Source organism: Salmo trutta, chromosome 29, assembly GCF_901001165.1.
Source record: "Salmo trutta chromosome 29, fSalTru1.1, whole genome shotgun sequence".
NCBI classification, from domain to species: domain Eukaryota; kingdom Metazoa; phylum Chordata; class Actinopteri; order Salmoniformes; family Salmonidae; genus Salmo; species Salmo trutta.
Window position 1 is genome coordinate 21,566,143 of NC_042985.1, and position 22,865 is coordinate 21,589,007.

At 40.7% G+C, this 22,865-nt stretch overlaps 2 protein-coding genes across 10 annotated transcripts in view; both read right to left on the minus strand.

Annotated features, from left to right (window-relative positions):
* LOC115167118 (myosin-binding protein C, cardiac-type) overlaps window positions 1-7,166 on the minus strand; it is a 36,682-nt gene extending 29,516 nt beyond the window's left edge. For 2 of the 9 annotated variants that reach the window (XM_029721222.1, XM_029721219.1), the window contains exons 1-4: window positions 7,051-7,166; window positions 3,061-3,393; window positions 353-526; window positions 1-46 (exon numbers count right to left, since the gene is read on the minus strand). The exon at window positions 1-46 is cut by the window's left edge and continues 32 nt beyond it. In XM_029721222.1, the coding sequence (XP_029577082.1) occupies window positions 1-46; window positions 353-526; window positions 3,061-3,393; window positions 7,051-7,105 (608 nt within the window). In that variant the 5' untranslated portion in view covers window positions 7,106-7,166. The remainder of the gene's footprint in view (window positions 47-352; window positions 527-3,060; window positions 3,394-7,050) is intronic. The other 7 variants (XM_029721220.1, XM_029721223.1, XM_029721221.1 and 4 more) reach the window with 7 other exon arrangements.
* Window positions 7,167-12,479: 5,313 nt separating this feature from the next.
* Window positions 12,480-21,345, minus strand: LOC115167120 (transcription factor PU.1). The gene is made up of 5 exons (XM_029721230.1): window positions 20,849-21,345; window positions 20,173-20,263; window positions 18,739-18,926; window positions 14,065-14,224; window positions 12,480-13,904 (listed from the first exon to the last, which is right to left on the minus strand). Exons 1-5 carry the CDS (start codon window positions 20,894-20,896, stop codon window positions 13,582-13,584), a joined length of 810 nt encoding a protein of 269 aa, XP_029577090.1. The 5' UTR covers window positions 20,897-21,345; the 3' UTR covers window positions 12,480-13,581.
* Window positions 21,346-22,865: the final 1,520 nt, after the last annotated feature.

The window sequence follows — 22,865 nt, forward strand, 5'->3', positions numbered from 1 at the left end:
GTAAACAGGCCAGTGAGGTCTGTCTTCGTGTCAGGGGCTTGACTTTCTGGGAAGGGAACAGGAAAACGTTAAAAAGGACAGAGCTAGGGAGAAGCTGGGAGCAAGTAAACTACCGAGGATTGTTATACCATCTGTTTTTTTTTGTGTTTTTTTCTTCACAGAAGCTCTGTGGAAGATTGTGAGGCTGATACAAAGCTAAATTGTGATACTGGCAAGCGCAGTGCACAAGTTTTTCAGTGAAGTATATTATAATGTCTCCATTGTCATGCATTGTGACCCTACAACATCACCACAAGCGTGTATCCAGTAGCTCAAAGGATCGGTGGAAACAATCTGTAAACATTGGTCTAACCATCAAATCCTGGAGTGTCATGTGCCTGTATATTGGCACCTGGCTGAGGTGCTGCTGGTGTAGTGTCCGCTGATGCAGGGGCCTCTGCTGGGGCTGGGGCCTCCGCTGGAGCTACAGTATATGTAGCAGCTGGATCTGGAGCTGCTGGGTCCCCTGCTCCACCCTGGGCTTCTTCTGGTAACAAACAATGAGAGACTCATAGAACTGAATGTTTCTCTAGTTAGTAGACTAAGTGTACCTTGGACTGTAGGCCATATACACTGAGTCTACAAAACGTTAGGAACACCTTCCTAATATTGAGTTGCACACCCCCCAGGCCCATGTTGACTCCAATGCTTCCCACAGTTGTGACAAGTTGGCTGGATGTTCTTTGGTGGTGGACCAAAGAAAAACTCAGATAATACTTTAATTCCCTTTTGACACACATTTTAATTGCATAGACAATCCTGGGAAATCCACAATATCAAAAGTGTCACACAAGCAGGAAGATTGCATGCTTGGGGGGGGGGGGTTCATGCAGGAACTAAAGAGATGATCGAGGAGGGGCATCATGCAGGAACCAATGGGATGCTCGAGGGGTTACATTTTGTGGCGAAACTTAGCCTATGCGCATGCTCTCTCTTAACTCATAAAATGTCTTAACATTTGAGAGTGCTTTGTTTCTGTAGGCCTATTGTTTGATGTTGTTTTCTCAAATTGATCAACGTTTGTTAAATCTATGTTACATATGAACGTCCAGTAATTGCTAGGTTTACAAAATGTCATTCCCTTATCGTTTTTTGCAACATTGTACACATTTTTATTCATGTTTGGTAGGCCTACGATATGTTGTTGCATTTCATTGGCTATTTCCTCTCCTCTGAGTGGGCACAATGTTTATAATGCACATGGACTTTTGCAAGACTCACAAGGCAAGAGATTTCCATAAATATTGTTTGTTTGCTGTTTGTCCATGGCGCTCCCCATCTGTTTCAAATGTGCAGTAGTCAATGAGAGAGTGTTGAATTTGGTCAACAAAAAATGGAATTGCTAATTTGCTACGTGAGGCTTATTTGATTGAATAGAAGTTCCGTAATGGTTAGGTTGTTACGAATGCACTGATATAAGTGAATACACGTGGCATTTCGGCAACTTTGAAAAAAACAACTTTATATCAGAGTTGTGCCTGTTGTCATAGAGATAGATAGAGGACTCATCATGGATATAACCCGTTTTAACATGGACATTGCCATTGAGGATTCCACCATTTTAAAGTAGTCAACTGGGTGGGAATTCCTATTAGTTGGGAGCAATCAGCCAATGAAGAAGAAGAAAATTGCTTACTTTAAAATGGAGACAGCCTCAATGGCGCTGCCCAGGTAGTCACAGATGCTATAATGGCACAGATATACAGCATATCTCTATAGCCCGTTGTTCATACAAGTATCTTTCCTCTCATTAGCTAGAATGGTCCCACCTGATCTCACCTGTTCCTGCCTGCCTGCCTTCCATCTTTAAAGGACATGTATTTCCATTGTTGGAGCTGTCAATCGACTATCTTGTCAATATAATATACAATATTTTGCTAGATGGCTCTGAGTGGGCCTATCTGTAATGTATTCGTGCGCAGGCGCTTTCTAATAGTTGTAGGTGGCCTTACTGTGAGGGCGCCAGTATTATGAATGACTCGACTATGAATTGTGAATTAAATAAGTTCTGATGATTATTATGTCTGCTTTAGACTAGTATTCCACATTGAAGAGTAATGAAGGATTTTGGAATGAATATGCATTTTACATTACCAGTTATGGGTTAACTGTCATTTTGACAGAGGTATGTCCCAGGGGGGAGCTAAAAGAATATAATTGCCTGTTTCGGTCATTTTTAGGAGGCTGATGTGAGCCTAATACCCCAACCTGAGTCTGGAGTAGACAGATTTGCCTGCCTCTAGGCATTTTCTTTTTCATGATAAGTGTTATTAGAAGTTTGGAAATAACTATTTTTTATTACTTTGTCAATATTGTCAATTGAATGTCTGGATCACCATTGACATAAATAAAAGCACAACTTCTGCACCTGAACCTGTCTGCCTCTTGTAACATTCCTGCCCTTACCACTGCTACAAGGTCCCTATTTTACACATTTGTCTATGCTTATCTTGCAAATATTTCCATTTATCAACTTTGAACGGATCAAGTTTCCATGTGCACTGTGTTATCTCCTGTCAGATGCCTCTTGTGACTATCTATCCTGAGCACTTGCTGCTGTGGTTACTCATGAGGAAACAATCTGTTTGTGTCAGGCCAGGGTGAAGGTCATCAGAGAGGGTTTGATGTGAATCACAGCAGCACTGGACAGGCTGGAGCTGCTCCAAGTCTGAGCTCTCCACAGCCACTCTCTCTCTCTGACCCCAGACATGTTTCCATCTTATCAAACCACACACAGTACCTACTGCCAGGCCGAACGAGGACATGTTGCTGTGTGATCAACTATGTAGGTAATGTTACAGTACACACTGTGCTCTGTGCTTGATGAAATGAAACATACTGAATGATTGTCTAAAACAGAGTGTGATTGAGGTGATAACAGCCAGCAGTGCAACAAACAGTGCTCAGTGTTCAACAAACATGTTTATGGTGTTTGGTGGCCTCTGTGCTCGGTGCTCCTCACACTGTGCTCATAGATGAGTATGGCTCTGGACACAGGTCTACAGCCTAATAGACTCCCACCTTTCTTCTCCTTCACTTCCTCCTTCACTTTCTCCTTCAATTCCAATTTGACTTCCTCCATGACTTCTTTCTCCTTCACCTTTAGGTCAAACTTGACTTTTGACCCTCCGGCAATCACTGCATAGGCAGTGCCGTCCTCCTTGGTGACTGCTTGGATGGTAAGTGAGTGCTTGTTTCCATCTGCCTTGATCACATACTTGTCGTCAGAGACAAGGTCCTTTGTGTTGCACTGCCATCTCACCTTCGCATCAGGCTTCTCTGTCTCTGTCTCAAAAACCACTGTTGCACCCTCCTCTGCCACCTGAGTCTTTGGTTTCTTGGCAAATGCTGAGACTGGAGAGGGGAGGATGGGTCAGAATGAAATTATTCCCTTTAAGATGCCCAGTTTGTCATGGATTTTTGCAGTAAATTGTGATGTAAAACCGTTGAAGTGCACTATGATGATACACCATAGTAGTTCTATTATCAAAATGGAAGCACTTCAGAAAAATAACAAATAAGGTTATGCAGTGCATTCAGAAAGAATTCAGACCCCTTTCCTTTTTTTGCATTTTGTTACGTTACAGCCTTATTCTAAAATGGATTAATAAATTGTTTCCCTCATCAATCTACACACAATACCCCATAATGACAAAGCAAAAACAGGTTTTTCGAAATGTTTGCAATTTTTTTTTTTTTTTAATAACTGGAATACCTTATTTACATAAGGATTCAGACCCTTTGCTATGAGACTTGAAATTGAGCTCAGGTGCATCCTGTTTCCATTGATCATCCTTGAGATGTTTATACAACTTGATTGGAGTCCACCTGTGGCAAATGTAACTGATTGGACATTGTCTGGAAAGGCACACACCTGTCTATATAAAGTCCCACAGTTGACCGCACATGTCAGAGCAAAAACCAAGCCATGAGGTCGAAAGAATTGTCCGTAGAGCTCCGAGACAGGATTGTGTCAAGGCACAGATCTGGGGAAGGATACCAAAACATTTCTGCAGCATTAAAGGTCCCCAAGAACACAGTGGCCTCTATCATTCTTAAATGGAAGAAGTTTGGAACCCCCAAGACTCTTCTTAGAGCTGGCCACCCGTCCAAACTGAGCAATTGGGGGAGAAGGGCCTTGGTCAGGGAGGTAGCCAAGAACCCGATGTTCACTCTGACAGAGCTCCAGAGTTCCTCTGTGGAGATGGAAGAACCTTCCAGAAGGACAACCATCTCTGCAGCAATCCACTAATCAGGCCTTTATAGTAGAGTGGCCAGACGGAAGCCATTCCGTCTGGCCACTCTAGGAAGGCACATGACAACCCATTTGGAGTTTGTCCAAAAGGCATCTAAAGGACTCTCAGACCATGAGAAACAAGATTATCTGGTCTGATGAAACCAAGATTGAACTCTTTGGCCTGAATGCCAACAATCACGTCTGAAGGAAAACTGGCACCATCCCTACGGTGAAGCATGGGGCTGGCAGCATCATGCTGTGGGAATGTTTTTCAGCAGCAGGGACTGGGAGACTAGTCAGGATCGAGTGACAGATGAATGGAGTAAAGTACAGAGAGATCCTTGATGAAAACCTGCTCCAGAGCACTCAGGACCTCAGACTGGGGCGAAGGTTAACCTTCTAACAGGAAAACAACCCTAAGCACACAGCCAAGAAAACGTAGGAGTGACTTTGGGACAAGTCTCTGAATGTCGTTGAGTGGCCCTGCCAGAGCCCGGACTTGAACCCGATCGAACATGTCTGGAGAGACCTGAAAATAGCTGTGCAGTGACGCTCCCCATCCAACATGACAGAGATTGAGAGGATCTGCAGAGAAGAATGGAAGTAACTCCCCAAATACAAGCTTGTAGCATCATACCCAAGAAGCCTCAAGGCTGTAATCACTGCCACGGTGCTTCAACAAAATACTGAGTAAAGGGTCTGAATACTTATGAAAATGTGATATTTCCGGTTTTAAATGTTTACAAATTTGCAAAAAATTCTAAAAACCTGTTTTTGCATTGTCATTGTGGGATATTGTGTATAGATTGATGAGGGGCAAAAAAACTATTTTATCAATTTTGCAATAAGGCTGTAATGTAACAAAATGAGGAAAAAGTCAAGGGGTCTGAATATTTTCCGAATGCACTGTATATGAACTTAATTGTACCCCTATCTTGAATTCAGTTGAATTAATCAATTGAAATTGATAAATGCTGAAAAGGCTGATCTTATCATTGCAATCATCTGCATTGCAGTGTGTTGATATCAGAGCTCTCCAATGTGTTGTTAATGAGAGGTTTTTTTTTTGTCTAATACATTTCTTCTCTCTGTGAGTCATATCAGGTGGTTTATTACCCTCTAACCAGGAAATGGTTTCCAATCAGCTCATTACATCACAAATTAAATGACCTCCACATGGAGCAAGACGACCCTATGGGTTTAAATATAGAATGCGTATGTGGCCCACTAATAAATGCACTCAGCAGGCAACCCCAGTGACAGGGGCACAGGTAGCGCAGTAGAGGGATTAGTGAGACACTATTTTAGTTGCGCAGCGAGCATAGAAAGAATGTTACGCCTGTTCTGGGCTTCCAAGTGTGCTCCCTTTTCAGGCTAGTGATGACTGGTATCTCCTCCTTAACCTCAATGGTGTATTTATTGGGCCTATTTATATTACATTTCACTCAAATTCCTCCATATAAAGTAAAGTAAATGAGAAAAAATATAATATGAGGGTTGAAACATAATTTGAACTAACAATCGTTATTGTTGAAAGAAAAGGAAAAAAAAACAAGCAAGCAAAGCAGTTAGCTAGCATTAGGACCAGTAAGTGTTTACCCAATTAACTTATATAGTTCACCTGTATCTTCTAGTTCTTATTTTATTTCAGTCTAAATAGTTCACCACAAACTATTTCTTCATCAGTTGGGGAATTCAAAACCCCTTTGCAGATGCAGTGCAAAGCATCTTTGTATCAGTAGAGAGACTCATTCTACATTTAAAAGACACTTCAACAAAAAACAGATTTACAGAATAATTATCTGTTGATAGCAGGGTCTTGATGTTAATGCTAAATTACTCAAACAGCCCATGACTGTTATACTTTAGGAGATATGGAATGCTAGATGTCTTAGCAGACATATTGTAACTGATACTGGGAGGAGGCTGCAAGGTCATCTGATCTGTTGAGTTGCTCTTTCCACAGTGGATGGCTTCACGAAAAATCTCTGAATGTCCTTGAGTGGCCCAGCCAGAGCCCGGTCTTGAATCCAATCTAACATCTCTGGAGAGACCTGAAAATTGCTGTACAGTGATGCTCCCCATTCAACCTGACAGAGCTTGAGAGGATCTGCAGAGAAGAATGGGAGAAACTCCCGAAATACAGGTGTGCCAAGCTTGAAACGTCATACCCAAGAAGACTGGAGGCTGTAATCGCTGCCAAAGGTGCTTCAACAAAGTACTGAGTAAAGGGTCTGAATACTTACTTAAATGTGATATTTTTTTATACATCTGAAAATCTTTCTAAAAACCTGTTTTTGCTTTGTAATTATGGGGTATTGTGTGAAGATTGATGAGGGGGGGGAACAATTTGATCCATTTTAGAATACGGCTGTAACATAACAAAATGGGAAAAAGTCAAGGGGTCTGAATACTTTCCGATTGCACTGTACACACCCTTTACAGTTTCAATGGATCAAATAGAGAGAAAAACTGCACAGAAGACATGCATAGCTAATATGAAGCTGAAGAGGCAGGCATTGGAAAAGTTCCCGCTTGTAACAGCAACAACTTTCAAACGTAATCTCTCTGAAACGCAACTGTGAAGACAAGAAACTATGACATGAGATGATCAGTGATCAAAAGTCCCACCAGTCCCACAGGTTGGGAGGGATTTGTTATTACAGAGGGAAAAGGGGAGAGGAGGTAAAAAATCCAGCGACGTCTTAAGATAGCAACTGGAGATACAATGATGCTGAAGTAAAACGAGATGGAATCTGATCAGGTACACTTACCTGTTTTTTTGACCGGCTCTGGCATCCTGATTGAATGTGTCTTCCAGAAAGTCATCAACAATAAATAACACACTCCTTCCTAGCTCACCACTTGCGTTTAATAGTGGGGCTCCTGAGCAACCCCCCTTCACAACAGTACTAACCCACCCTCTTTTGTCACGATGTCTAGACCCAATCCCCTTTCTGTCCGGCAATGAGATAATAGACGTGCACTTCATCCCTCCCTATCCCTCCCCCCCACACTCACACAACCCCAGACCTTTCTGTCCTCCTGCAGACCATATTTCAACCCTCTCTTCTCCCAACACCTGAGCTGCATGACAGGCAAAGCGAGGGAGGGAGGGAGGGAATGGGAGGTGGGGGGTTAAATATAGAACCTGAGTCCAGCGAGGTCTCCTGCTCTTTCTAGATTTGTGCCGCTGCCTGGTCTTGTAAAAAGTAGTAGCCGCTTCAGAAAACAGCAGACAGGAGACAAGAGCAATCCTTTTATCTGTTGGCAGGAATGTGAGTGCTTTTCCCCTGGTGAACAAGGACTTCCAGGACTTCCAGGAATCCTTCCATGGCCATATGCACAGCTTTCCATCATCCATCTGGTTAATTTAACATTCATTTTCTGAACAGGCAGCACTGTAAACAGCAAAACATTTTTCCTTATGTTCGTAATGTAACAATACTTTTTCATGTAAAACAAGCATTCCAAATGGCAGTCAATTTTACATCAGAACCTAATTTCCCAAGGAAGTAATACACATATATGTGGGACCTTTACCCTCTCTAAATAAATCCTATTCTGGTTGAATCATACACTGTTGCCTGACACACTGGAGCTTAGCATCTTATTAGTAGGGGCCTACCGTCTGAAGCCTCGGCTTGGTGGCATAGCGAGGACATGACAGACTGACAGACTGACTGGAGTAAAATATTATGGAGTGTGGAGGCGGGCGAACAACATTTTGGGATAATAAGGCATGTCTGACCCTGATCCTGAACACCACATCCTGATCATTTTATCATTTTTCTTTTTGTGTTTTACCTTGGCCTTGTGTCTGCCCAGTTTTCTCAAGTTTCCCAGTAATTACCGTAAACTACAGTACCAGTCCAAATTTTGGACACACATACTCATTCCAGGATTTTTCTTTATTTTTACTATTTTCTACATTGTAGAATAATAGTGAAGACATCAAAACTATGAAATAACAGTAGTAACCAAAAAAGTGTTAAACAAATAGAAATATGTTTTACATTTGAGAGTCTTCAAAGTAGACACCCTTTGCCTTGATGGCAGCTTTGCACACTCTTGGCATTCTCTCAACCAGCTTCATGAGGTAGCCACCTGGAATGCATTTCAATTAACAGGTGTACCTTGTTAAAAGTTAATTAGTGTAATTTCTTTCCTTCTTAATGTGTTTAAGCCAATCACTTGTGTTGTGACAAGGTAGTGGTGTTATACAGAAGATAGCCCTATTTGGTAAAAGACCGAGTCCATATTATAGCATGAACAGCTCAAATAAGCAAAGAGAAATGACAGTCCATCATTACTTTAGACATGAAGGTCAGTCAATTCGGAAAATATCAAGAACTTTGAAAGTTTCTTCAAGTGCAGTCACAAAAACCATCAAGCGTTATGATGAAACTGGCTCTCATGAGGACCACCACAGGAAAGGAAGATCCAGAGTTACCTCTGCTGCAGAGGATACGTTCATTAGAGTTAACTGCACCTCATATTGCAGCCCAAATAAATGCTTCAGAGTTCAAGTACTAGACACATATCAAAATCAACTGTTCAGAGGAGACTGCATGAATCAGGCCTTCATGGTCGAATTGCTGCAAAGAAACCACTATTTAAGGACACCAATAATAAGAAGAAACTTGCTTGGCCCAGAAACACGAGCAATGGACATTAGACCAGTGGAAATCTGTCCTTTGGTCTGATAAGTCCAAATTTTGAGATTTTGGTTCCAACCTCCGTATCTTTGTGAGACGCAGAGTTGTCACGGTTGTCGTTGGTTAAGGAGGACCAAAACGCAGCAGGTATGTGTAAGCTCATCTTGAGGTTTATTGACTCCAAAATGAACACCAAAAATAACAAAAAGAGAACGAACGATCAACACACAGTCTGGCAAGGCACAAGGCTAAACTCAGAACAATCTCCCACAATTAAACAGACAAACACACCCAACTAATATAGGACTTCCAATCAAAGGCAACACCACACAGCTGCCTTCAATTGGAAGTCCACCCCAATTAACATTTACATTTAAGTCATTTAGCAGACGCTCTTATCCAGAGCGACTTACAAATTGGTGCATTCACCTTATGATATCCAGTGGAACAACCACTTTACAATAGTGCATCTAAATCTTTTAGGGGGGGGGGTTAGAAGGATTACTTTATCCTATCCAAACATTGACATACAACTAACTAGATCAACATAGAAATACGTGAAACTCAAACAGTGCCCAAAAACCCCGGAATACTAAATCAAATGCCCTTACTACAAAAACACCACCCTGAACCACATAAAACAAATACCCTCTGCCACGTCCTGACCAAACTACAATACCAATTAACCCTTATACTGGCCAGGACGTGACAAGAGTAGGTGAATGGATGATCTCCGCATGTGTGGTTCCCACCGTGAAGCATGGTGGAGGAGGTGTGATGGTGTGGGAGTGCTTTGATGGTAATACTGTCAGTGATTTATTTAGAATTCAAGGCACACTTAACCAGCATGGCTACCACAGCATTCTTCAGTGATACGCCATCCCGTCTGGTTTGCGCTTAGTGGGACTATCATTTATTTTCCAACAGGACAATGACCCAAAACACACCAGGCTGTGTAAGGGATATTTGACCAAGAAGGAGATTGATGGAGTGCTGCATCAGATGACCTGGCCTCCTTAATCACCTGACCTCAACCCAACTGAGATGGTTTGGGATGAGTTGGACCGCAGAGTGAAGGAAAAGCAGTCAACAAGTGCTCAGCATATGTGGGAACTCGTTCAAGACTTTTGGAAAATAATTCTAGGTGAAGAAGGTTGAGAGAATACCAAGAGTGTGCAAAGCTGTCATCAAGGGAAAGGGTGGCTACTTTGAAGAATCTAAAATATATTTAGATTTATTAAACTTTTTGGGGGTTACTAAATGATTCCATATGTGTTGATTCATAGTTTCTACAATGTAGGAAATAGTAAAAATAAAGAAAAACCCTTGAATGAGTAGGTGTATCCAAACTTTTGATTGGTACTGTATACAGTTGAAGTCGGAAGTTTACATACACCTTAGCCAAATACATTTAAACTCAGTTTTTCCCTATTCCTGACATTTAATCAGAGTAAAAATTCCCTGTCTTAAGTCAGATAGGATCACCACTTTATTTTAAGAATGTGAAATGTCAGAATAATAGTAGAGAGAATGATTTATTTCAGCTTTTATTTCTTTCATCACATTCCCAGTGGGTCAGAAGTTTACATACACTCAATTAGTATTTGGTAGCATTGCCTTTAAATTGTTTAACTTGGGTCAAACATTTCAGGTAGCCTTCCACCAGCTTTCTACAATAAGTTAGGGGAATTTGGCCCCTTCCTCCTGACAGTGCTGGTGTAACTGAGTCAGGTTTATAGGCCTCCTTGCTCGCACACACTTTTTCAGTTCTGTCCACACATTTTCTATAGGGTTGGGGTCCGGGCTTTGTGATGGCCACTCCAACACCTTGACTTTGTTATCCATTTTGCCACAACATTGGAAGTATGCTTGGGGTCATTGTCCATTTGGAAGACTCATTTGCGACCAAGCTTTAAATTCCTGACTGATGTCTTGAGATGTTGCTTCAATATATCCAAATAATTTTCCTGCCTCATGATACCATCTATTTTGTGAAGTGCACCAGTCCCTCCTGCAGCAAAGCACCCCCACAACATGATGCTGCCACCCCCGTGCTTCATGGTTGGCATGGTGTTCTTCGGCTTGCAAGCATCCCCTTTTTCATCACAACATAATGATGGTCATTATGGCCAAACAGTTCAATTTTTGTTTCATCAGACCAGAGGACATTTCTCCAAAAAAGTATGATCTTTGTCCCCGTGTGCAGTTGCAAACTGTAGTCTGGCTTTTTTTATGGCGGTTTTAGAGCAGTGGCTTTTTCCTTGCTGAGCGGCCTTTCAGGTTATGTTGATATAGGACTCGTTTTACTGTGGATATAGAAACTTTCTACCTGTTTCCTCCAGCATCTTCACAATGTCCTTTGCTGTTGTTCTAGGATTGATTTGCACTTTTCGCACCAAAGTACGTTCATCTCTAGGAGGCAGAACGCGTCTCTTTCCTGAGCGGTATGACGGCTGCGTGGTCCCATGGTGTTTATACTTGCGTTCTATTATTTGTAAAGATGAACGTGGTACCTTCAGGCATTTGGAAATTGCTCCCAAGGATAAACCAGACTTGTGGAGGTCTACAATTTTTTTTCTGAGGTCTTGGCTGATTTATTTTGATTTTCCCATGATGTCAAGCGAAGAGACACTGATTTTGAAGGTAGGCCTTGAAATACATCCACACAGGTACACCTCCAATTGACTCAAATTATGTCAATTAGCCTATCAGAAGCTTCTAAAGCCATGACATCATTTTCTGGAATTTTCCAGGCTGTTTAAAGGCACAGTCAACTTAGTGTATGTAAACTTCTGACCCACTGGAATTGTGAAATAATCTGTCTGTAAACAATTGTTGGAAATATGAATTGTGTCATGCACAAAGTAGATGTCCTAACCGACTTGCCAAAACTATAGTTTGTTAACAAGAAATTTGTGGAGTAGTTGAAAAACGAGTTCTAATGACGCCAACCTAAGTCTAAGTAAACTTTCGACTTCAACTGTATGTTTTTATTTTCAACCTTGTATTATTGCTCAGTCAGTAATAAATGCAGGAGGGTTTACTTAAATCAATCCTCACTGTTTCTACGATTTTGCATTTTTAAACTGAATTATTCTAACTATATCCCTGTCCTTTATGTCTCCTTTTCAGTTGTATTTATTCATTGCTTTATGGTGCTGGAGGGAAAATACACTTAAAACTATTATCTGTTTCTTGATGGTGCCCTCCCTGGATACCTCACTTTGCGTCACTTTTCACTGCAGACTGTGCTCCCATCATAGAGCTGTGTCAGCACCCAGAATTATTTACACCTAGAGGCTTCGGCTGCCACATAACTGGGCTGGGGGTGGGTGGATGGTGGGGGATGGGGTGGCTTTGTATGCTGCCAGTGGGCCCAGTAATGTTTCCACAGCTGCCCACATGTCTATATACTTTCTGGCTCAGCCACTGGGGTTCTGCGTACACGGCTGTGATTCCCAGAGGATTTGCTAAAGCCAGTCTGTGATGTGCTGGAACAATGTGAGGATGAGTCGACTAAAACCACGACGCGTGAGAAATAGAAATGCTTTCGAGTTCATCACGTGCAGATATGTAACTGAGTCATGCCAACATACAAACATGCCAACATGTGCTATACAGAGAGCACATAGAGTACGGAAAAACAAATGGTCATATACACTATTATACAGATCAAACAGGGGTCTATGATTGAGAGCATGGGAGAAATATCCCTGTGTTGGTATTCCTAGGCTAGGAATAGATTGCACCCTAGCTTGGAGGAGGCAAGGGTCTGTGCTATATCTCAGAACATTAGCAGATGTTAAGGGCTGGGTGACAAGCCTCTTCACCCTCTCCCATTTCAGGAACAAGTCAGTGGGTTGTGACAGGGAAGTAATGGTCAAGGGGACAGTCCAAAAAGTTTGCAGGTTAAACCTCCCAATGTTCAGAAGGGTTTACTTCCAAAAGTCTTGAGCTAACATGAGTTAGTATGTAATACACATGTAATACCATCAATCAAATATACAAGCTTTATACCACGGCTTGGCTGAATACTCAGTTCTGATTAGCAAAAGCGAATGTATAATATGTTGTGTTTGTGTGCTGCTACACCAAAGGTTAAGCAACAGGAATTGCGTATTCCAAGTCAGTGCATCTCAGAGTGTCAAATCAATTTCATTAATGCTAAAGAGTTCTTTATCGCAGTCTTTTTGTTTGCTTACATTGCATCCAAGTCTAATCGATATCAAATGTGCACAATGGTCAGTGAGTCCAACAGTGCGTAGAAGTCAGTGAATAAGAAAGGAGATCTCTGAGGACTTCTAGTGGTCATCTGTATTACCACTCCTGTAAGCATTCTGGTGATAATTATTGACAGTATCATTTGAAACGGTCCTGTTTCTACGTGCTATAGAATCTAAAAGGTCCAGATGTGATTGTGCAATCATTGAGTTGTTGGAGCAAAACTTGCTAATTGTCAAGATTCCACTAAGACATTGGCTTTGACGTTCACATAAATGCTTTTTACAAGAGCAGCAAAAACAGTTATTGTTGATTTGAACACAATCAATAGTTATTACATTGATAACCATCTTGCATACTATATACAGTTAACTATCTCTCTCTCTCACTCTACCCTTCTTCAGGACTTCCACTATGTTTCTCCCTCTACAAATGGGAATATGGCCTCCTCTCCAAGTGAGACCTCCCACCTAGCACTTCACCACTGAACTGATAAGTCAGCTTCTTCTTGACCTTTTTGACCTCGCCTGTCTTGCCATAGTTGCGAAGAGCCCGTGCCATCTTCTGGTAGGTCATTTTCTTGCGGTTGCCCTTCTGTACGCCCCACCGATGTGCCAGGGCCTCCTTGTGTTTCGAGGAGAACTGGAAGGTGCCCTTGTCCCTGTCCACCCACCAGATACTGTCCTTCATGTCCCCATTCCTCAGCAGATCCAGCAGGAACTGGTACAGACGGATCTTCTTCTTGTTGCCTATATTAATATTGACAAAGTGACAAAATGGTTAAACATGCAATGAATCAGTTGAGGAGGTTCCCTACCTATGACCGACATGGGGTAGGATTATTGTGACCTCAAAAGCTAAATCAAACATGTGAGATGTTAGGTATGCATTTATGAAAGAATTCCCTACCCAATTCTCCCCTTGTTACGTGGGCAATGTGGTCCCTCAGACACTCTTCATCAGACACTTCTAGTGGAGGGCTGCGGCCTCCTGGCTCCTCGTCGTCTGAGCTCCTCATTGTCTGAGGAGAGGGGTGCAAGTAGCCCATGGCACGAGGGTAATATGGCACCTTGGACACAACAAACAACAATAACCATGTAGTCATTACAATACAAAACCATTACAATTACAACCAATTACAATACATTATTTTGGAGCAGTATTCACTGACAAATTACAGCTAAACAAATTAGATACCATGCTGATCATGTTATATACACAGTGAGGCGCAAGTGTTATTAATGAAGGTAACCGTTTTTACCCCCCCAATCATTTATCCCCACCACAGGTGGCTGGTAGCACCTTAATTAGGGAGGACTGGCACATAGTAATGGCTGGAACGGAATAAATGGAGTGGTATCAAACACTCCATTCAAGCCATTATTATGAGCTGTCCTCCCCTCAACACCCTCTTGTGAATACCCACTCCCTTGAATTTATGAAGTGACAGTAGAGTTGAATGAATACTTATGTGGGAGAAAAGAGCTTCAACGCAGATTTACTTAAAGTGTAGTCAACTTTGTCCTAAGGGCAAAAATAATCTGACTGGTTTAGGGCAGAACCAATCCAATTGGTTTCTAACTCTGAATCTTGTAAATAACTTTGAGTTACAAGTTGTAATGTTTTAAAATTATTTTTGTGTTACAGTAGTCAAACAAATGTGGCAGTATCTCTAAGACACAACTGGTCTCCTGACTTGAAGCAAAGAGTAAAATGTAACAAACTAGCAGCCTTATGCTAAGCTAATCAGAGCAAGAAAGTTAGCTAAGCATTTAGTAACCTCTTAGCTACTCATGTGGAATTAATAAATAGAATATTGAGTCATAGAATAGAACTAGCTAGGTCTCAAATATACCTGTAAATCGGCTCCCATTTACTTTATCAAAAATATTTAGTTAAATAAGCTATATAAACTTCTGGGGGAAGAAAAGTAAAATGCTAAGCTAAATGTAACTTAGCTGAGCAGAAACATACCTCCTACTAATGCTGAATTATAAAATAAAAATAGCTAGCAAGTTAGGTCTCAAATCTGCCAATAGGTCAGTTAACATTTGTTTTATTAAAAGTTTAGTTGAATAAGCGATATCAACAAAAAAAAATGGAACAGACTGTTTATGCTACCCTGGGGGCAGAAATGTTAGTTTGGGTCAAGATCACTTGGTGCCCCAAGGGCAGACTTTAAGCAAACTGGAATGCATTGTTTAAATGCTTCCCCGGGTGCAGTAATGTTAATTTTGGTTAGGATCACTTTGGTGCCCTAAGGGCAGAATTCAAGCACAAAAGGTAATACAAAAAAGTATTTACTGCCCTAGGGGCAGCCATGGACATATGGTCATTTCCATGTAAAAGGACCCATGAGCACCAACATGTGAAGTTCATAGGAGAAATTAAGGCAGATATACATTTTTCAACCATTTGCCATCCTAAAAATTACTACAATGTTAAGTAAAGTAAAGACCCCTGCCAACTAATATCAACACGTTCATATTTACTTTTGGATACATGTTTCTGCCTTCTGTAAGTTTAAGAAACATTGCCTTGTGCTTTGAAATTCCGTTACCAAAACCCCACATATCTTTAAGATATTTTCTAATTTCTCTCCCTCATGAGGAGGGAGGATAATGAAAGTTCACAGAAGTAACAAGTACACCTATCAATTATTATAGTGTTTTTACTGATATCAATTTTGGTAATAAATTATTAAATGATTAAAACTCTAAATTCTGTTACCAAATTGGTAACAGAATTTCCCAAAAATCGGTAATGGAATTTCTGCAATTGAATTGGCTACAACGGGAAATCATAGTAGTCACAAACCCCAGTTGGGTTCACAAGTTTGGACAGCACAGTACCATACAGTACAGTAAATAAAAGTAGAGTAGAGTTCAGTACAGTAAAGAAAAGTACAGTACAGTACTGTATTGTAAAGTACTGAACTGTGCTCTACTTTACTGTACTCTACTGTACTTGATTGTACTCTATTGTTCTGTGCTCTGCTGTACTGTACTCTACTGACCTCTAATGTGCTGTACTTTGATGTCCAAATTTATGAAACATAGACGTCTATGACTGGTTCAGATTTAGTTCGTTTCGGACCAAGCAAATTTGGTCTTGTTTGGGGGCAGAGCTCATTAAAGTAATAGCCGTTGTGTAGAACAATCTCCAAAATATGCAATGGAGGATATTGCATATGTATACCTTTGTGTACCTATTTAGGATAGATCCGCATGAAGAGAATAACATTCATATCCATAATTATGCATTTCTGTGTAGTACAGATCAGAGACCCATGATGAAATTCTGTTACCGCAATTAATTTACCCAGTGTAAATCCACTTCACCGATTGTAGTTCCATAACAAAAATAGATTTTTTCAAAGTCAAGGTATCATGTCATAGCTGACACCCCATTCTTTCTGCAGACATTGTTGAATCCTAATTCTGAAATTTTACAGAAATTCTGTTACCAAACTTTGAATCTGCACAGTTCCACCAGTAAATGTGGTTTTGTTACATTTTCTGTGTAAATTGTTAAACGTAGCCCTTGTGCACTGTATGGTTTGTTAAACTTTAAAATAAATTGGTTTTTGTTTGACATACATTTTAAGTGAAAAATCTGAGTCGTGGAATTGCCCTTTTCTAAATGCTATGGTTATCTTCACCCAAACGAACATTTACTGACATGTTTGAGACCTAGCTAGCTAGCTCTGTTCTTTGACTCAACATTAGTAAAATATAGCTATCTGCTAGCCAACTAGTTCTGTTTTGCTTAGCATTTTATATTGATGCCCCTGGAGCAGCATAACTATCCATCCCTGTTGTTTTTGTCATAAAGCTTATTCAATTTAACATTTCAATAAAGCAAATGTTACCTGACTTATTTGGATATTTGACACCTAGTTAGCTATAGTAGTTATATTTATTAATTCAACATGAGTAGCTAAGAGGTTGCTAAATGCTTAGCTAACTAGCTTGCTCTGATTAGCTTAGCATGTCGCTGCTAGCTTGCTACATTTGACTCTGTTTCAAGTCAGGAGACCATTTGTATTTTAGAGGTATTGTCACATTTGTCTGACTACTCATAATAACAACTTGTAACTCAAAATTCTATTTACATGATTCTCAGTTCAAACATTCACCATGTTTTTAAGAGTAGTATATCTGTTAAACTCTGCCCATTGACCTGTTCTTGACAATATAATCATCTCAAGTTAGCCCAGCGATCGCAAAGATTATAGGGCACCACCCCGCTGCATGAGGTGTGATGTGTGGTTGCTGTTATTGCAGTTTGACTGTTTGACCGTGCAAAATCCTGGCAAAACATTCAGCACACAGTTCTAAAAACCCACTGTTTCTGCTCTGAGGCTGTATGTCAGTTCCATTTAAAAATAGAAAAGGCATCTTTAAGGATATTCTCATCCATGCTCATTAATTAATGCTCTCTGTTTAAAGTGTAATATTTAAAATGTAAGATTTTACACTAGGAAGACAGACAATGTTCTCTGTGTGTGTGTGTGTGTGTGTGTGTGTGTGTGTGTGTGTGTGTGTGTGTGTGTGTGTGTGTGTGTGTGTGTGTGTGTGTGTGTGTCATAATGTTGGAGAGGCCACTTCTGGTTAAAAAAAGAATTATTTGTTCATCAGCCGTTAGTGAGTTGGCAGATTATAGTTCTGTAGCAACACCAGCAGCCCCCAGTTAGGAAAAGGCCCCAATGTTAAACCATCTGTGTGTAGGCGCACCCTACATCCTCCACGCAACATAGCTCACCAGTAACAAATAGTAGCCCAGATTTGCTTTCATACTCATTTCTTTATCTGAAGCCAGATGGTTGATTTTATGTTTATTTGTTATTAAGCATTTCTGAAGCATTGCTATTGCCACTAACAGTATTGGTTCCGTCCCTCTCCTCGCCCCTACCTGGGCTCGAACCAGGGACCCTCTGCACACATCAACAACTGACACCCATGAAGCATCGTTACCCATCACGCCACAAAAGCCGCAGCCCTTGCAGAGCAAGGGAAACAACTACTTCAAGGTCTCAGAGCGAGTAACGTCACCGATTGAAACGCTATTAGCGCGCACCCCGCTAACTAGCTAGCCATTTCACATCGGTTACACTCACCCCCCTTTTGACCTCCTCCTTTTCTGCAGCAACCAGTGATCCGGGTCAACAGCATCAATGTAACAGTATAGCTTCCTTCCCTCTCCTCGCCCCTACCTGGGCTCGAACCAGGGACCATCTGCACACATCGACAACAGCCACCCTCGAAGCATCGTTACCCATCGCGCCACAAAAGCCACGGCCCTTGCAGAGCAAGGGGAACAACTACTTCAAGGTCTCAGAGCGAGTAACGTCACCAATTGAAACGCTATTAGCTCGCACCCCGCTAACTAGCTAGCCATTTCACACCGGTTACACCACTAGAGGGGACATGTAAATGAATTCTGCTACTTGCTTTAGTCCTGAACATTCAGAACATTCTTTATTAGTCATGTACACTACATCTGCTTGAAAGGAATGACCAACTCCAATGCTCTGACTGTGTTCGAGGAAAAGAGAGGTCAGGGGTCAGGGGGTGGGCTCACCGGTGGTGGTAGGGCATGGTTGTGTCCCCCAAGGCCAGGGTCCAGAGAGAGAGTGTCAACATCGCTGTAACGAGCCATACTGGGTAGATGTAGTTGCTGGACACTCTGGAGCTCAGTGAAGTGGCCCTCTGGGAGGTTGTCAAAGTCCAGAGGATGAGCATGATGAGTAGCGTGATAGTCCCAGTGATCTGAACAGAGAGAAACATTTTAATTGTTTATAGAGTAAGAGGTAGGTCTGAAGGAAGTGTACACTAAATGGCAATGTTCAGATGGCATAGAATAGAGAAAACCTATTTGACTACAGATTCCAAATACACAATGTCTGCTTGTCACGACTTCTGCCGAAGTTGATGCCCCTCCTTGCTCGGGTGGTGCTCGGCGGTCGACGTCACCGGTCTTCTAGCCATCATCGATCAGTTTTTCATTTTCCATTGGCTTTGTCTTGTCTTCCTACACACCTGTTTCCAATCCAATTAATCATGTTGTGTATTTAACCCTCTGTTTCCCCTCATGTCCTTGTCGGTGATTGTTTGTGATGTTATGTGGGTTTGTGTATCGGTGTGCGACGGGTATACTTTACCCATTTATTTTGTACTTTGGTTTTGGAGTTGTTTTTTTAATTAAATACTCCATATTAACCAACTTGGTTTCTGCTGCGCCTGACTTCCCTGCCACCTACATACACGGACATGACACTGCTATTCATTTAAAGTGTTCAGCAAAATGTTTTAGGCAGTTTCCTGTTCACACATCTTTACTTTGGCAGTTGTCTTTTTCTTTCTTTTTAGCCTGAATGTCACAAATGTGTTAAAACGTGTAGAAACTCTAAAAACATTCCGCATGTAAACATGTTTTAGTGATCTGTTGTGTTCTGTCCTGACACTGCACCAGAGACTTGCCATTCTTATTATTTTATATTTATCAAGCATACTGTAATAATTTAGTTTGTTAAATGGAGCAGAGCCTATATAATTCTACAGCTCCTACTAGTAAATACCAGTTTATTCTTGCAGTAGGATCAGTTGATTACAGGAGAAAATACAACCGAACCTCTCCATTTCAATAAACCCCAGGGGGGAAAGTTGTGCCTGACAGAAATGGCATCTGTTTCCTGTACTCCATGGGGGCAACATGGTTGGCTCCAGCTGCAGTGTCTTGATACCTTTTGTGTACAGTATTGTCTTTAATATAGCTACTGTGTGTGATTTCCTCAGGCCTGGTCAAACACATATCTAGTTGGGCCGGCACTATTCACTTCCGTATAAGTGATTTTCAAATTGTTTATTTCGTTTACAATTATGTGATGGTAAGTTCATCAGAGAAAGGGAAATTAATTTTAAATGTATATCATTGTATCATAGTTATCAAGATTATCAATAGATAATACATGAGGTATTAATACTAGGAAAAATGTTGTAGTGTTTTAAAGCTCACCTCCTTGACTCTCTGCATCGATGACATACGGATATGAATATTCTGACATCTGTTGTCTATAGATGTCGGGTTCGTACATGTCTTCTGACGCCTGTTAAAACAAAAAGAATATCCTCAACTGAAATCATAACAAAACTTCACATAAAGTTTTATTATTGTTTCCAAGGAACTGACACTCAACATCTATATACAAATTGCTTTCTGCCCTTGATAATGTTTATTGATAAGGACATTGCTGAACAACATTTTGAGCTTTTTAAACTTCATTGACATTTACTATAATTCTTTTGCTGGGTTTTTTTCATGGTTGGTCATAACCTTACAAAATTGATTGTTGTGAAACAAAACATATTGTTAGTTGTATAAACTATTATGTTAGAAAATGTAGACCACAAAAGTACCAACATTGTGTACCAGTTTAAGAGTTTGGAAATGAATAATGTTACAGTAATCTATTAACATATTTTAATTAATTATCATAATTTGAAAAATGAAACGTTAATATGAATTTCAAACTTGAATTCAGTGAGTTTACGATGCTTGAGATGCATTTTCTGTATAAGTACATCCTGTGGTATATAAACAAGTACATAAACTCAACAAATAACCACATACCTGTATATACTTGGGCCTATAACTGAATTAACACAAATTGTTTGACTCATTGTGTACTTACAGGACCAGGTGAGATGAGGTACCCCTCCATTCTGTATGGATGCAACATGAAGGCTTCTTCTAGAACTGACCTACTTCAGGCACTTAGTTTGCAATTGTTTCTCACACTCTTTCAAAACTTTTCCCGCACCATTGCACAATGTTTACCAAATTTCCTCTCACCAAACGAAACCCAAAATGTCTCCTTCTGCCTACACAACTTTATCCACTTGTAAGCCAAGCTATTCTCTGGGACTCAAATTTTGTCTAAGAAAATAATGAAATTAGCCCTACTCAGTGACCGAAAATTAAAAGGGAACCTGATATTTTGACTTCTGTATATCTTTGTGGGTGTACACATCTGTGTGTCTGGTGGTGGTTCCTGGTCATTGGTGATTTGTCAGGGGGAGATTCTAACATCTCACATTTATTAAGGCTCAATTGCGTCGCCTCCCAAACCAGCCAATCATTTCAAGGCCTGTCTTAACTGTCAGTCTTCTAGCATAGCATCATCTGTCAGTGGATAGTATCTTTGCATGTCATTGTGACCATTTTGCCAACCAAATTAAATGTGTTTTTTTTTGTGTGGCTAAAGTGCAGGTATCCATATTCATATACCTTGCATACACTATTGAAATCTATATGAATATTACAAATCTAATATTAAACATTTTTACCATGTTTCAATGCCAGATACCTAAACATTGTCATCTCACATTTTAAACTGGTTTAATTCCTACTTATCAGACCAGTATCAGTGTGTACATTGCATTTGGTGTTCAGCAAGGTTCGGCACTTGGACCCCTGTTATTCCCTATATTATGCTATCCCTTCAAATAAACTTAGTGGTGTAAATATGTAAATTAAAAAACAAACCAGTAGCTTGAGTTCTAGCCGTATCAATGAAATAATGACTCACATACATCGATGAATTCTGCTATCTTTCTATCCAAACAATGGTTTCATCTGTGTGTAGATTAGCTGGACAGATAAAATCATGCCACTTCCTTTTTGCAATCCTGCAACAGCTGTGGAGATTAAGGGAGAGGAGATAAAATACCTCCTGAGACAATAGTAGTGTTGGTGGGGGGATTCTTGAGAAATCACAAATGTTTTATTTTATTTTCTGACCAAATGTGTTTTTCTCACCATTCACCATTCTTCCTCACAATGAATACAGTGTACAGTAGCTCTGCTACTAGACTCAAATGACCCTCTCTCCTGACAATATGGTCTGGTTTACAGGACACAGTATGAGTATGCTTTTTTATCCAGGACTAGGCAGTGTCTGGGAAACCAGCCCTATCTGTCTCAGGTATCTCTCACTGACACAACATCTCTGTTTTAACTTGAAGAGAAGTGAGGTCACAAGCCTAGCCTCCAACTGACAGGCTTGTGTAGATTTGGACAGAGGAAGAGTGCATCAGTCTGATAATGACCAGATACTTGAAATACTGTAGACAGTAAGATCCAAATCGCACTGAGGATAACTTCGGAATGATTATTATATTCCCTTGGTTGTTCAAAGCTTAATATAACACACAACCAGAAACCCTGTAGTCAGATTTGCTCTATTATGGATGTCCATGTATTCTATTGTTTTTCCTCTACTTCATCTCTATCAAAGACTATGTTGAATTTTCTGTGAATTGTTAGAACCTTATCTGATAATATTTGTATGTGCTAAGTAGCACCAAATACAGTGCGTTCTTTGTTTAATAATCAACATTAACAAAGGCAAACAATCAGTTTGACTTGCTGGTTGCGGTATAACTATCTTCATTTGGTAGGCCTGTACATTTGATGTTGGTGGACTTTGTTGGATTTTGGTTTACGTGGCTTTTCAGTTTGCCTTGCTTGCATGGTCTGGGGTTATAATTTGAGTCCCCTGCATCCTTCTACCACTTGTAGGTCTGCTGAAACCACACAGCCTGTCCATGGCCCCCATGTTAATCACAGCTGTCTGAGCAAAACTGATGACATTTAGTATTAATACACTATGTACGTTACAGCAAGCCCAGCACGCTATTTTCACCACG